The sequence below is a fragment of the Apis mellifera genome, linkage group LG7, assembly GCF_003254395.2.
Source record: "Apis mellifera strain DH4 linkage group LG7, Amel_HAv3.1, whole genome shotgun sequence".
Lineage (NCBI taxonomy): Eukaryota > Metazoa > Arthropoda > Insecta > Hymenoptera > Apidae > Apis > Apis mellifera.
This window is the reverse complement of record NC_037644.1, coordinates 365,655-382,014: the sequence shown is the minus strand read 5'-3', so window position 1 is coordinate 382,014 and position 16,360 is coordinate 365,655. Positions and strand designations below refer to the sequence as shown.

The 16,360-nt window shown below is 37.5% G+C and overlaps 2 protein-coding genes across 3 annotated transcripts; both read right to left on the bottom strand.

Moving 5' to 3' along the window:
• Positions 1-1,068: 1,068 nt before the first annotated feature.
• LOC100576260 lies at positions 1,069-5,410 on the bottom strand. 2 transcript variants are annotated; one of them, XR_001703654.2, is made up of 2 exons: positions 3,426-5,410; positions 1,069-2,266 (listed from the first exon to the last, which is right to left on the bottom strand). XR_001703654.2 is itself a non-coding variant. In XM_006557672.3 (2 exons), exons 1-2 carry the CDS (start codon positions 3,750-3,752, stop codon positions 2,699-2,701), a joined length of 456 nt encoding a protein of 151 aa, XP_006557735.1. In that variant the 5' UTR covers positions 3,753-5,410; the 3' UTR covers positions 2,396-2,698. The 2 variants fall into 2 exon arrangements, 1 of the variants encoding a protein (XP_006557735.1); XM_006557672.3 differs by lacking the exon at positions 1,069-2,266 and adding an exon at positions 2,396-2,827.
• Positions 5,411-6,771: 1,361 nt separating this feature from the next.
• On the bottom strand, positions 6,772-15,817 carry LOC102656070. Its single transcript, XM_006557673.3, has one exon. It carries the CDS (start codon positions 14,090-14,092, stop codon positions 12,416-12,418), a length of 1,677 nt encoding a protein of 558 aa, XP_006557736.1. The 5' UTR covers positions 14,093-15,817; the 3' UTR covers positions 6,772-12,415.
• Between the last annotated feature and the right edge of the window lie 543 nt (positions 15,818-16,360).

The following is a 16,360-nucleotide window of genomic DNA, read 5'->3' as shown; positions in this document are numbered from 1 at the left end:
TCTAAGCTTATCGTAGAAAAAGCATATACCTCTCAAATTTCATTGATTCGTGAAGCGAGACTACGTACTCGATACGAGATCACGTATATCGAGATCTGCATGGCGTTACATTATATCCAGTGACCAATATTTTTACTCCGATCGTGAAAGGACGGTTGAGGTCAAGGGAACAAGGGAACAAGAAGAGAAAGAAAAAAAAAAGAGAATACGAGGAAAGAGGATGAAGGGAGAAGAAGCTGAGCAACCGCAGTCTGGATTCTCTGGTTTCCATCGTTGGTCCTCTTCGACGTGGTAACGCGGTAACCGATAACGGTACTGCGCTTCGACGGCGTTCACCAATGTGAGAGTACTGTTATTCCAACGATGCAGCTTTCCTCTCTGTTCCACTCCTGTCGTCGTTCCTTCTCGTCCTGTTCCTTTGCCACCCGGCAAGCGTGAAGCAACATGGATGCTTGTTAGTCGCTCCTTAGCGCTCGTCGAGAACGTAGGTGTGGGGATCGGGTAGATAAGAATTTTTGTAAAAAACGACAGTGATTTGATATAACTGTTTCAACATTTGGTAGATTAAATTTGAGGAGATGTAATGATGGAGAAGGATGAGTTTTAATAACGATGGATTGAGTGATGTGATACGTTTAAGAATTAGGGGAGAATTTTTTTTTTTAAAATGGCAGTGATACGATGATAATTATTCGAGTTGATGTACTTGGAAATATATTATGAGCTTTAGATGGAGATAAAGAATAGATGAATGAGATTTATAGATAGATGATAGATTAAGTGTTACAAGAGTTTAGAAACGCTTAATCACACGGATTTAGAGGTGTTTGTAAAATCAATTTATAGAAAATAAAAATAATCGAATATTGTCTCGAATTCTAAAAAATAACGATACAGAGAATGATGAATTGAATATTGAATAGCTAAGAGATTGAATTAAATTTTCTACTCGATAAAAGGAAAATAAAATTTGTAGACAATAGGTTAGATGTCAGGTAAGTAAAAATTGAAGGTTTTAAACTAGCTAATCAAATTTATTGGAAACTCAAAAATAAATAAAAGCAATAAGCTTTTAAAAGCATTAAGAGATAGAATAGAAAATATATAGATGACGAATAAAAAAATGCGATAAAATTATCTCACATCATTTTCTTCCCCTATATATGGATGGAAGGTAGGCAAAATAGGAAGCAATTACAGTACGTTCTAATCTTCGTTACAGTGATAAATGGCGTCATACATCATACATCTCTTGAAGAAATATCTGCAAATTTTAAAGTTTGCATTATACACATTTTAATTTTCTACGAATTTAGTTTACATTTCTAGAGAAAAAAATCCAATTCAAATAACTTTTCACGATAAAATTTCCTTGTAAATAAGTTTTTTATTTTTCTTCCATCTGATGAACACGATACTGAAACGTTAGACACAGAAACCGTACTTACTTATGAATATATTTTTCTAAGGATTTAAGTTCATATTTCGATTTAGAAAAAAATTTTCCATGTTTCCTGAACTTGATATTGATGTTACGTACCAGATAGATCATATTAGTCACGCTTATATTTATATAATGATGGCTTTCGTTTAGCGGGATCAAAGTTCATCGTCGAATAAGATGCACTTGAAATTGCAGGTTTAATATAATACATCATACGGTACCGGAATAACGTAAAGCATGCTCGATTACGTGTTCCCCGTAAATTCATTTGCATACTTTAATTTTTTGTTTACGTTCCTCTACTTCCCTTTTTTCTTTCGGCGAAAGTAATCGTTCGAAAGATAAACGCGTTCTCACCTATTTTTCCTGCTTTCTACTTTGTTTCAGGAACGAACATTTACTAATTCTCTTTTTATAAATTCATTATTCTTTTTCTTAAAGTATTTAAAAAAAAAAAAAAAAGAAAGAGTAGTCTTAAGATTTTACTTTACATTTGTACATAGCATTAAGTAATTCGACGTTCGTTTTTTTAAAGATAGAATAATAAGGAACAATATTTTGAAAAATTTCATAAGAAAATCATACTTTTCGGTTTCTGAAAATTCTGAAGAAGTTCCTTCGTTTCGCATGTCCGCGAGTTTCTTGATTAAAACGTACCGTCAATTTTACAATAATATCCAGTTATTTTATGCATTGTACCATTACATGCCGTGGGTATTGTAAACGACAGCTGACGGACATCGCTTCGAGGCGGAAGTTATCGCGGCCACTGATTTTTCATCGACTCGCTTTCGCAGCTGTCGTTACCTTCCAAAGATTTTCCTGTAAGATAGGAAAGGATAGAAGATTTGAAAAATTTATTAATTTGAAAATATTATTTATTCTATTATTCTACTACGATATCTATATTAATTATTTGCTAGATTCTTAAATAATTTATTATTTTTATTTAAACCATTATTTCCTAATGAACGTTCAAATATTATAACTCTGTGACGACTGTTGTTCAATTAAATTCTACAAAAACAGAGTATTTATCGAAAAAAAAATTAATGTTAGTTAATAAGAAAGTTTATAATTTAATATGGCCTTTATAGTATTTCTCTTTCTCTCGAACTTTAATTAAATTGGTCGCGTAGATTTTTTCTTTCTTTCCTTTCAATTCAAATGCAAATTCATTGTCCGTTCGTGTTTGTTATAATTCAGCCCAGTCCAACATCTCTCCTTCGTGTTTTCTGCTTGTTTCCTTTTGATTCAGACATCAGTCGCGAGCATGTGTGATGCAATTACACAGTCTGGCTCATACGAAAAGGAACGTGCGATTGTCAACGGTTGAGAAGTAATATGCAGCCTGTCGTATAACATATACTTTTGTATCCTTGACTATAAAAATCAAGATTTTTTTACCATTTTTTAAAAATATTTAACCATTTTTATTATTAATTTTTATTATTAAAATTATTATTACGAATATGTAAAAATTTTCAAGTTTTTGATTGAAATATCAAAAAGTAGATATAACGAATTACGTTGAAAAAGAAAAATTTCCAATAATTTGTAACAATAACTATATAACGTTCGATCGATGAATTTAAAAAATTGCAATTTCTTGTCCATAATAATATTTCAAATCCAGAGAAAGATGAGAAGGCTCGACGAAAAAAAAGAAATTTTATCGATAATTGAATTTCGATCGATAGGAAATATCCAATGAATTTGTTCCATCGGTGACCTTGTTTATACCTAAAAGCATTTACGCTTATACGTGTACACGTGTGCGTAACTGTAAATTGTCGCGTCTAACTGTAATACGGGCCATTGATGTTTCCATCGCGAAATTACATGGGAATCGAACGAAGATGATTTTACTTTTTACAATATATATATATATATATATATATATATATTTATTTATATGTACTTATATTAAAATGAACTTTGTGCAGATTTCTCTGAAGATTTCTCCGAAGATTTTCCTCACCTTTGATCTTCTCTTAATTGTTAAATTACACATAGAACGTAACGAGTCTTCTTCTCTGGATGGCGCATTCCAATCGACGATTGCCTTCAACGCGAGAATAACTGTTATGTATGCTATGTTTTCACAGTCTTCGTTTTCATCCCTTCTCTCTCGCAGATGCGATGTCTTAAGAACTCTTATTCTACTGCCTTGAAATACGAACAACGTAATTATCTTATTGATGACGATTCTATCTATATTTTTCATTGGAGAGAATACTTCTTGGAGAAAATTTGTCGAAGGAGAATTTGAAATTTTAAAAAGTGAAAACATTTTAGTATTCGACATTGTTAAAAAGTAAGCTAAACAAATTCTTGGAAAGAAAATCTCTTAAAAAGTAAGCTAAACAAATTCTTAGAAAAGAAAATCTCCCTTTTTCTTTTTAATTGTTATAACGATTTACTGTGAATTTAGTGAAAATATAGATATTTGAAAATTTGAAAAAAGTTCCTTTTACAATGGTATCTATTCAAACAAATGATTTCGAATATTAATAATAAATTTAAATAAGATATAGGCATAATCAAAAATTTCAAGAAAGTATTCCTGGAAGAAATAATCTTTTCTTCTTTTCTTTTTGAAATTCATCGTTTCCATTTTCAACTTTATAGCTTGTTTGGTTTACACGTATATAAATCCCACGAGTTGTTGATAGTTTTCCGCAGATTATAATTTATGAATTATTCGTGGCACTTGGTAACTCATGTTTACAAATTACAAATTATAACGGGACTATTTGTGTTAACATTGTTTCGGTACTGTTATTCTATTCACTTCACATGCATATGGTATAATAATATTGGGAAAAATAATTTTATTAAAAAAATAAAAATTCATTGAAACGATATATTAATTAAATAAATTAGAAAAGAAAATTAAATATTTATGTGTTTACTTGAACAATTTTCTACTAAACAATGTAAAATTATAAAAGTTATGCGTCGAAGAATCATCGTATTTATCAATAAAGATTTGTAATGGCGAGCATATAATTACGAATGTTGTTATACATCATGAATATTCCTGAAATGTTAATTGCAATCTTACGTAATTATAATATATAATTATAATTTTCAGTCGAGAATGATTATATCAATACATTGATCTCTCAACATGATCTTTTAATTAAACAATATAATATATTTTTTATTATCCTCTCTTTCTCGATCATCATCAATGTTCTTTTTCTTTCGTACAACTTCTTTCATATAAGATCATAAGATACGTTTAATATTCTGAAATCAGTGTCTTTTTGTTTTTAACGAATCATTTCGTGTTATATCTTACACGAATTGAAAAATTTCAATTGATTAAATACAATTACCTACAATTAAATACAAAGAGCAAATATATCTAAAGTATATTGAATATAATTTATAAGGATAAATTTTTATACTGATTTAGAATTGAAAGGCTGATTTACAATTCAATCTATAAAATTTCGATAGAAATTTACTCACAGGAAAGAAAAATAATAATAATAATAATAATAATAATCTCACGTATAGAAATGAAAAGATGAAACAAGGAATTTCTGCGTTACGTCAGATAGAGATGCGCGACAAAGGTCGGTTCTCGCGCATCCATAATCCAAGGCTGTCTTTCTATTTCCTTTTATATCGTGTCATCGTTCAAAGTAATCGCCAATCACAATCGAGGATTATTCCAGAAGCTCGTCGAGATATTAACGTGTAATTTGAATCGTGTAATTTAGACGAATGTTCCAAGTATTTAACATGGAGTCATTAATGGAAGAGGAAGAGAGTGCCATGTTAGCACGTGACGTTCGTGGTTGGATGCACTTGACTTGCAAGGTTAGCGAGTTTAAACATCACAGTGTCATCGTTTGAATCATGGAGATCCATGATTTCTACGATTCCCAAGATTAATTATCCGTAAAGTTATTTTTATTTCTACGATTTGATCACGATTTGAACGCGATATTATCTCGACTACGATCAAAGATATTCATCAATCCTCGACAAAATTTCTTGAAAAAGAATTTATACAGTAAGATAAAAACAAATGATCGAATTACGTTGGAAATTTTTTAAATATAATAAAAAAGAAGAAAGCATCGATATATTTGTCAAAAAAAAATTTTACAAATCTATGAATCTTTAATTTTATCTTTTTCAAAAGGATAATTAACGTAGATATTATTTTCAGAATAAGAAGGAAATTATTATTCGAATGTAACTTAAAAGATGGTTGTAAGAATTTCTAAATCAAATCTTTTATATCGAAACTAAAAGGATATCGTGGTTAATGGATTGATGTCGTGGGTTTTTCAAATATACGTCTATCTATTTCTGAGAAAGCATACTCGTTTCAAGTCCATTTAAAATAGGATGGATACTCGAGGAGATTTCTATAAAAAGGCCCGATATAAGGAAACGAAACGTGTTCAACTTATGGCTGACAGGAAAAGACTTCCGATAGTAGAGTTTAACGAGACTCGTTTTCAAGAGGCGAGGAACAGGGGGGAGACAAAAAAAAAAAGGAAAAAGGCGTTCCACTTAAGCTGCCAATCAAGGCGATTTGCATTCCAGGAACGTTTGCCGCGATCGCGAAACCGGCGTATATCGTCGGTTGCGGTTAACCCTGAAAATTACACGCGAGAACGTGGAATGTGGTCGACGATAGAGACTCGCGTGTATTCGTCCCGAGGTATGCGCCATAATATATATCGAGCAGGAAACGCTTGATTTCAAATCTATCGCGAAATGCACGTTAGAACGCTCTTTTACGCTCTTTTCCAATCCCTAAATGCTACGAATAGCTCGTCGCTTCTTATTTTCTTTCCAAACTTGTTACGATTCCTTCCTTTCTAGATATATATAAATTCATTATAGCATTCTTGAAAGATTTCTAAGACTTGATTAGTGCTATGAATATTTATATATTTAAATATCGCTTCTCTGTAAATTTTATCCTAATTGAATTATATTATAAATTTTCAATTTGTAATCTCTTATTCTCTAAATCGATCACTATTAAAAATAATTATTATAATTTTGATAATAAGATAGATTGTAACGGATTAGAAATTGTAATTTTAAAAGAAAGAATTGTATTTTTTTTGTCAGTACAGGTTTTGGTATCGAATTTTAATTTTCTTTTCTTTTATTTTTTTTTAACTTATGATTTATATTAATTTTGGTATATTTCTTCCATTCCACCGATATTATGAATATTCGATGTTTTATAAGATTTTTAATAGAAAGTTTTAAAAAAAAATTGCAAGTAAAATAGGGTAATTGTCATTTTGAATTTTCGTTTCGATGAAAATAAAATTTGGTTGTTCTACTTTATAATTGCATTGTTAGTTTATTATTAATTAATCTTGCATGGCAATCGACACGTAACAATATACATAATATGTTCACAAGTAATTGAAGAGGATGGGATGGATCTCCGGTTAATCCGTCTTCTGTATTTCTCGTATTTTTAAAAAGATCCTCCTTCTTAGATTTCGAGCCTTTAAAATCAAATTCATTCCCCGAAAAACTACAGAAATTCATAAAATTTATCGAAACAAATTTTTACTTAACTTACCATTTTTGAATATTTTTTTGAATTTAATTCTCCGCATTGACATAATAATAATAGTCTCTTAATAATAATTTCAAATTCAATACAAATATTTAAATAATTCGGTGATGTTTAAAGGCTTGTGTAAGAGGACACGTCACTGAGATAAAGCGTTTACTACGAGCGATACACAACGTCTCCAGAAAGCGAAGGCGGAGAGGGACTCCATCGCGTTCGATAAATCATATAAATATATTTTCATTACGATACATGTCCGCGAAACGAGCATAGATCACGATAAATAAATAATCGTTTGCGCTTCGCGAAAATCTCGATCAATTTTCACCGTTTAACTCTTCGTTCGAACAGCCATTTGTCTCTCTCTCTATCGTCTCTCATTGATATCAATTTCATCTATCAAAGGAGTCATCTATCAAAGGAAGAGTTAATGGGATAATTTCCGAGAGAAATCCTTAAAAAAAAGGTAATTGTAATTATTATTCGATGGTGAACGATTCGTAACCCATTAACGATAACGTGTGATTATTTGCAGAGCAAAACGTCATATCATATATTCATTATCGGAAGGATTCTATTTAATGTAAAGGAAATAATAATAGAAGGGACGTTGCTCTACAAATATATAACACGATCCTATACGAAACATTTAAGTTATAATTATATCATCGAGTTGAAAACACTCGGCTGGGGTGATTTCCTATACAATTCATCTGGCACATGCGATAATATAAAATAAATAAGTTCCAGTTGCATCTTTTGTCCGACTTGCAAGTCTCTCGGGTTTTTCTTTCTCCGTTTCTTCATTTACCAGACTGTTTTCCAAACTCTTAACTTTATACTCGAGATTAAAAATCGAGTGGGGTATCGAGCATTAAGTTTTTAAAATCGAGAAATAAGAAAAAAAATAAAAAAAAATATTGGTAAATAGAAATATTGTATGGAAATTTGAAAAAAAAAATAGATATTAAAAAAGAAAAACGAAGATGTTTGAATCGTCTGCTGAAAAGATGAATGATTATTTTTTTTCAAAGTCAGTCTTATTTTTGTCAACCACGAAGGACAAACGAGCGGAACTTCCGTTCCAGCCTGATAATCTTAATGACTAGGCGAATCTACGAAAACTCGCGTATCATCCTTATTAGGCTCCAAGCTTTGAATATTTCTCTTAAATTCAGCACACCGAAAGAAGAATTAAGCGACAGAATTGAAAGAGGTGAAAGAAAAAAAAAGAAAAAAAATGTCGATACAATTTGCAAAGTCGGACAATTTATGACGTTTGGCACTGATTCCCATTCTGGACCACTCTGGGATAGCACTCGGTGGCGCTATCTGTCTAGTTTAACTTCGAAACAAAAACGACTGACGCGACATCGTTTCGATCTCACACATCCGGTAATTCGGCATCTCTATTTTTCACACCAGAATTTATTATACACAATTGCATCGTAACTTACCGAATTATGCAATTTTAATGCAGAAAAAATAACATAACGACGACGTCGCATCACTCATCTATATATTTATATTTATATATGTATATAGAGACAAGAGGACAAGAGACGGAAAAATCGAAGATACGGTGTGGTCGCATGTATAATTAACAACACAAAATAATTGCTTTTAAAAGGAAAAAAATTCGCAATTTTAGCGTGGAAAATTGGATAATCAATGTAGCGAATCTTTTTTATTACTTTAAGCAATTGAAGCATCGTTAAAATTGAAATTGATATTCAGTTTCTTTTTTTTTTTTTCTTTTTTTTTTTCTAGGTATTTCTTTGCCTCGTTTTGATTGATGCAATGGCGGTAAAATTAGATACGATTTGCTTACAACAATGATGTCATTAGAACTGAAAAGAAATCTCGAAGACAATTGGTTTGTAACCAATGAAAAGAATTTTCGTGATGTCGCAACTCGAAGAGTTCGATTTGTTACACGATAAGTGTCACTGGGTCAGGTCGACTTCTTTCTTTGAACACACTTATTTAAGAGCGATTGTACGCTTTGCTTACGTTTGTTAAATCGTAAAGGTAAAGGGAATAATACAAAATTATTAATTATAATAAATGTTTTTTTAAATATAATATTACGCGAAACATTTACAAAATTTTTTATTTTTATAGGAATTTTTTTTTTAATATTCTATCGTAAAATCCTTTTACTAAAATTTTATCAAAATCGTTTCGAATATTTCTTTCAACATTTCCGTCTAAAACGCGTTGCATAAATTATAAATTAAATCATAAGCAGGTTTTGCTAACCTAAGAATTATACATTCCATGGCATAATTCGGTCCATTGCACTCGCGATACCTTGAACCAACCACGCAATTCTATCTCCCTCCCTTCCCCTTTTTTTTATCCTCCTCACGAGTTACGCGTTGCGAGAATATAAAGAAACACGTTACGAAACCAAGAGACACTTTTCACCAAGCCGATCAATGCAATCGATGAAGCGCGAGCAGTATTATAAAGAATAGTTTCCGAGCAATATTCCACGTTACTCGTTCATTTGCCGATCATTAACCACTTTTATATATCGTTCTTCTTTTTCCAATCCCCGCAAAAATCAATCAAAACGTAAAGAAACGCAAACGTTGCGTAATTTCTACTTTCTTTTCTTTCAACAGGATAATTTTAAAAAATTTTAAATCGCTAGTAAGGAATATTTGACTCGATAAATCAAATAAGAAAGAGATAAATTATCGATTCTTTTTTTTAAGAAATACCAAACAAGTGAAACGATAAATAAAGATATCATTACGCACATTGTTTCAACGAGCGAGAAGATCGAGAAAAAATGCAATAAGAAAATATACGAGTGCATAACATCGGCCGCGGATCGATAATAATCGATTAATAATACATGCATACTCGTCCACAGGAAAAATATATTCGTTTATGCATGCAAGGTATCTATGACCAGTCTCGAAAATAGATATATTCGATGCCCAAGCGCTGGATTGATTTCTCATCAATTAATTGATTCGGACTTGTTTCTCTTGTTTTATAAATACTGTTAATTATAACCTAGAAACATTTCGACGCGATCTCAACGGAGAAAATATTTATCGTCGATTGAAAATTATTTTAATATTTCAACACGAGATATTTTTCTCGAGTTCCAATTCACTCGCTTGAATTTTCGTCTCGAGCGTGAAGAGGCAAATGTTTCGCGGATTTTCTCCCCCTGTTAAGCCGCGCGCTAATTACTATCATCAGGTTAATTGTGCGTAACAATATTGGTCTCGGTGATACGATTGCACAAAGCAATCGCATTTCCCAGATTTCGTTCTCACGAGCACGATTCAACACGCGATTGCGCGAGTCGCATCAACGTATGAACGCTTAAGTAATCCTCCGTGTCTCCGCGGTTATTAAATACTCGTTCGTTACGATAGTCGTTTCTTTCCCGTGGAAAAACGGGGCCGTGCGTCGAAGGAATACGCGATGCACAACCTTCGTTTCCCTTACGTTAATGTGGTGGCGCCCCTGCAACCCGACCGATTTTCCCACCGCGTTGTTGCGCCTACGCGCGTGAAACATCGTGGAAGAGAAAAAATAAACAGCTCGAAACATGCAAATGATCGCAATTACCGCGCATTCTCTCGCAAATTTTATAGATTCCGGTAATTAATAATCGTAGTTGGATTTATTTAAGGTTAATAATGTAAAAGGCAAAGGCCGATTCACGCTTATGAAATCTCGTTCGTCGCGAAAACAATGTATATCCGTAAAACTTGGTGACGATTCATGCAGGTATTCGTTTCCTCTTATTGCGAGATTTATGCGTTTCGTTCAGCAGAGAAATGCAAAGATTTTGAAGTAATATATTTTTGGTAATATTGTTTCGATGGTGAAAAAAAAAAAAAAAGGAAGAGAGAACGAAACGTATAAGTTTCGTTTTCCCTCGATCTCTCAAAATTCTCCTTCCTTTTCCCTTACGGCATAACTTTTTCTCATGCAATTAAGATTAACGTTTGCGTTCTCACGAGCGAGCCAACTGAAAGTCGTGCGTCGGGAAGCGAGAAAAGCATCGGTTTTCTAGGGGGAAATTGTTCGACGATTTTTCGATAATTTTAGAAGAATGGCGAATTGTTCGTCCATTGTCACGATGAAAATGTTTCGATCGAATTCAATTAAAATTGAACGATCTTCGTTTATTCGAACGAAAATTTCATTTTTAACCGATTTTAAGAAATTTTAGAAGCATCGAATTAAGTAACAAAATTTGTAAATAATATTTCGTTAATGGATGTATAAAATTTTAATTTCAAAATTATTATTATATTCTCGAAGGAAATATTATATAGATTGCGTGCCTGTGTACGGTGTCTAACGAGTTTCAACCATTAGAACGATCTTTTTGGTCTGGTGACAATAATTCGAGCTTGTCCAATTAGACAGGAAGGACTTTTTTTTCGTTACATCAATCTTTTCCGCCAACCGTGATCAATTAAAGAAAAAAAAAAAACATCGAACTTTATCGATTTAATCTTTATAAGAATCATATTTTACTTCTGTTGAATCGTATTTAATAAATTATTTTTTCAAGAGTATATAATTTTGCTATATTCTGTCAAAGTTAAATTTAACCTTTAGAGAAACCCTCCAAAAAATGCTATTCCTGTATAATTTCTTGCAACGACTTTTAAGAATCAAGTTTTAAGATTACAAAGAAAGAAAAAAAAAAACAGAAAGCAATTTCGGAAAACTTGAAATATAAATTTCTTTCCGATCCAGAAAAGTTAATTTGTCTCAAACTAATTTACAATTTCAATTTCTTTCCAGCAAAGCATCCCACGATCCGAGTTGTTAATTCGACAAAGGTAACCAACTCTCGAGATAAGACGATCGAGGTCACAGATAGAAACCTGCGCGACGAAGATGAGGCCTGACGTTTGTCAGCTTTTTACCTGTCCGTAATTTTCCTACTCGGGGAAGGTTGTTCCGAGAAACGAAAGCCAATTGAACCAGTCGGGCACCACAAGCTCGACCACCTATCGCGATTTTCCACGCTAATGCTGCGACAAATCATTTTCCTCGTATTTTTCCGCTCAAACTGTGAATATCCCTGTTTGAACCAAGTCCAAGAAAGACGAAATTTCGAAATTTCCATCTACGAAAACACTGGTTCTTCCGAAGGAAAACGATAGGAAAACACCTATCTCGTGTCGTTCGATCTCGAATCCATTCGCATCGTCAGATTTCTTCCCGACCAAACGATTCTAAACAAATTCTACAATAATCGTTCACGTTTCCACGAGGGGATAAACCCTTTAGCCAGGCTCGGGACGAAGGGCGTCGTTCGACTCGGTTACGGATCGACTCGAGCAACGATCTCTCCAGACTTGGATCGAATACTAAAGCAACGAATCGATCCGAGTATCGAGCGACGATTAACGAGGTCGAGGCCTGGGAAGAGGCTGGAGTTGTTGCTGATGATGGGAATAACCGTTCCTGGGGTTGGCCGGCGGCTGTGCCCTCTCCGGGCTATCGTCCAAATTCAAGCCAGCCACCAATTGCGCTATCTCCCTGTCCTTCTTCTCTTCTTTGGGCAACGCGTTCCCATTTTGCGCGCTAAAACCCAGAGAGGCCAAGCTTCCGTGACTCCTGCTACGATGCTCCGCACGGATGCTGTACGAGAACGCCCTCTCGTTCAGGTGGCCCTTCCGCCGATAGATCCCTGTACCGAAGCGCGACTCGTTTTCAGGGCTGTCGGCCGCTCTGCTCATTTCGGCGGAGGTTAGGTCCGCGTGGGACGCGGCCAGCCGCCTCGAAGCGCCCAACGTGGAAGAATCCGCGTCCGCGTGTTGCCTCCTGCCTCTGTTCCCAGCCGTCCCGTAAGTTCCAGCCGGGTAAATAGCTGCGGCGGGTGGCGGAGGCACTACCGGGAGGGGGGCGTAGACCGGGACAATGGGAGCGGCCGCTGGGATCGGTCTGAGCCCTTTGGGATGATGATGGGCCTTCCTGGGTAGAGTGGCGGCTGGGACCAACAGAACCGGGGCGGGTCTGGCCAGGGTTCCGGCCACTGATCGACTGCTAGGCGGCAGAGGGTGAGGGTGGTAGTGCTGCTGCCTGACCGGATGGCCCAGAGTGTGATGCCCATGGCCGTTAGTGTAGATCCCCTGGTGAAGCTGGGGGTGCAGATGCGCCTGTTGCAAGGGGTCTTCGTGAGACGATCGGTTTTTCAGTTTCTTCAACTTTTTGTTGGCTTTCCTGCGGACGGAGGAGGAGGAGGATTCCTCGAGGAGCAGAGGTTGAGAGGGTGGGGGCGGTGGCGGCGGTGGAGGAGGTGGAGCGACCAGCTGCCGGGGCCTGGAACCCTTGGTGCTCCTGAGGGTGCCTTGTTCCTGGTATAAACCCTCCACCTCGTCGCGACCCCTGGCCCAAACCTTGTGATTCTCGTCACCGTTGTACAGGCTGATGTCGTCCGTCGACGTGGCGTCCAAACGCGTCGCCTGAGGGCTGTCCAAGGTGGTGCTGGATCCGCCCAACGTGTGATACAGGCTGTTGTTGGAAGGGTGGCCGGTGACCCCGTTCGTCGTGGCGCTCGGGTCCAGGCCCTTGGCGTAGCTGCTGTCGGCGTACGCGTGAAAACAACACCTGACCAGGGCGTTGGCCGCCATGTCGCGTTTGCATATGAACGCGTGACACTCGAGGACCTTGATGCCGGTTGTTCGTCGAAGAACAGCGGCGAAAAGGGGCGGGTGATTGGCACTTGGTGTCCTGGCGAACGGCGAGTCCAGAGGCAGGAACCTTGTGTTCGAGGAGTCGCCGCTTCCGCCTTTAACGTGCCTGACCGCGGCGCAATAGTGAAGCGCCTCGATGGGAAAGAACCTGGTAACCTTCTTGCGATGCTCGTCCACGTTCTCCAATAACAGGCCGTTGCTCCAAACGCTGAGCCAGGAGTCGAGTCCACGTGCTCCCAGGGCCCCCTGTTCCGGATACAATTCTCTCAACGGTTCCTGGACACCGAGCAAACCTTCCTTGCTTGCGTGGGGCACGGAGCTGCCCAAGTACAGGACTCTGCAACGACAATACGGCGTCGCGGTGTCTTGATTGGCACCCCTCATCTTTGCCAATGAATTCTTCGGATTCTCGTTAAAGATTAAAGATTTCCTCGATCTTCCACCGCGGTCGGTCGCCTCTCCTCCCTCGCTTTTCACCGCTTTTTCAACTCAGAAGAGGAAAAGTAGGCGCGATAGCGAAGTAGGTAGCAACGATCCAGAAGCGTCGAATCGTGGAACACCGAGCATCGAGCATCGAAAATAATATAAAATTCGAGAAGCACCACTCGTGACCGTACGGAACAACGTTAGAGAGGAGGACTCCACCCGGTAACACACTTCACTCGCGATTACGCAGTCACTTTCCAAACACGTAGCCCGTCCGCGATTGCAAAATACGTGTGCGTGGACAACGAGGAGAGCCGCTCTCGGCTATTTCGCAGCAGCTGTAGCCGCCGCTCGCTCGAGATCGCGTCAGGCCATTATGGCCGCCTTCTGACGGCTTCCCCACCAACTGTCCCCTGCCCGTAACTCCCTTTTCCTCTTCTACCTGGCCTTCTCTCCACGATCCTCCGGCTGGCCAGCTCGCCAGTTTCTCTCTCCCAACACCGCTCCCGATCTTGCCTACCTTTTTCAACCCCCCACCTCTTTCCACCTCCCCCCTCTCCTCTCTTCTGCTCGTCCAGGTTCTCCTGTGGTATGCGGTGTGCACCAGTGGCGTCTACGTCCTCCTGGTCGCCCCTCACCTCCACGTGTACCGATCCACCGCGGCGGACAGGTTACACACTCTTTCCACGCAGCACACGAAGAAACGAGCAACGCTCACCGACGCGCCGCGGAATCGAACGGGCCCGCCGAGTGTGTCGCCGCTGTTGGAATCCAGAGGCGCGGCCGACAGCCTTCGTCAGCCGCGCAGGCTGTCGTATCCGACGACGTTCCTCGCCGTCTCCTCATCGGCGATCAACCTTCCGAAACGTGTCCTCCGTCTTGTTGCGTTCCGAAACCAGTTATTTATTGCTTCATCCGCTTATTTGCCAGCCTTTCGACGATCGCGCTCTCTCCTTTGGCCGCGTAGATGGCGCTGTCGGTCGCCTTCGCCTCACCGACTGCTTCCCATTTCACCAATTTTCTTCCTGTACGAGAATATGCGGCGAGGCGAGGATTCCAGCTCGATCGAAAATCGATGGGAATCGTGGTTTGTCGCGTGGACGGAGTGTGACGTTCGATGATGGAACGCGCACGAATCGGGCGGGTAACGATGGAACAGCAAGGTGTCGACCGATCTACGCTCCTCGTCGGACTGAGGACTGACGGAAGGCGTGAGACTCCGACCGACTGGGCCCCACTACGTCCCACCAGGCCCCCTCCCCCACCCTTTTTCTCTTCCTCTCTTTCTCCTTCTCTTTCCGCGACTTTTCTGCTCCGAGAGAGGCACTCCCTAGGCAGCAAGCCGTACCTGCCTCGGGAACCCTTCGCCCGATGGGGTGTTTGGAATTGTGCCGAGGAAAATGAACATTCTTTCCAAACCGATTTTACCGACGAGATACGGTCTCTCCCTATTTTTCTCCCTCCCTGTCGCACACTTCTTTCTCCCGTTACAAGTTTTTCTCCGAATCGGATGACGCAACAGCGTGTTGTTTTTCTTCTACCTATTTGCATTTATCATTAAATAGTTATCCGTGACATAGATGCCGGAGAATTTCCGATTCGAGGATATTTGAAAATAATTAAGTCAATTCGAGAAAGAATTATTTTGCGTTTTGAGTTGACTTAAATACAAGAAGATATATCGTTCTCGTGGTCCAAAATATTTTTAAATTGTAGAATTTAAATTAAGATGTGATAAATTTCACCAGATTATAATCGACGAAGAAAGAAAAATCCTGTATTTTATTATAGTTGTTTTATTCTGTGGAAGATCTGATAACGAAATTAAATATATATACACACACAATACAATATTTAAATACAAATAAAAAGAGGATTTACTTTGGTTAAATTTTTCGTATAATTTGTAATATTTTCATTTATATTTCATTTTAATTAGATGATAATTTGAAAGACCATTTGCCATTTTAATTTTCCAAATTAAATTAGAAAAATGAAACTTATAATAATTTAACGATCAATGTCTATATATATATATCCATAAATTATAAATTATCTTTAGGGACACTTTTAAAATTTTAATCGATTAAATCTCCCAGAACATGCGAAAAGAAAGTAGTACGCGTTTATTGGCCTCCGTTCTCGTGTCGCGAAGAAAGTTTTCGTGATCGATGCTCTTCGAAATTGCAAGAAAAAAAAAAAAAAGAAAATAAAGATTGATAAAAA

Coding starts and splice junctions, on each gene's coding strand:
- LOC102656070 (XM_006557673.3), bottom strand. CDS start 14,092: ATGAGGGGTGCCAATCAAGACACCGCGACGCCGTATTGTCGTTGCAGA.
- LOC100576260 (XM_006557672.3), bottom strand. CDS start 3,752: ATGTCGAATACTAAAATGTTTTCACTTTTTAAAATTTCAAATTCTCCT. Junction 2,828..3,425: donor CAATTAAGAGAAGATCAAAG/GTGAGGAAAATC, acceptor TGATTTTTATAG/TCAAGGATACAAAAGTATAT.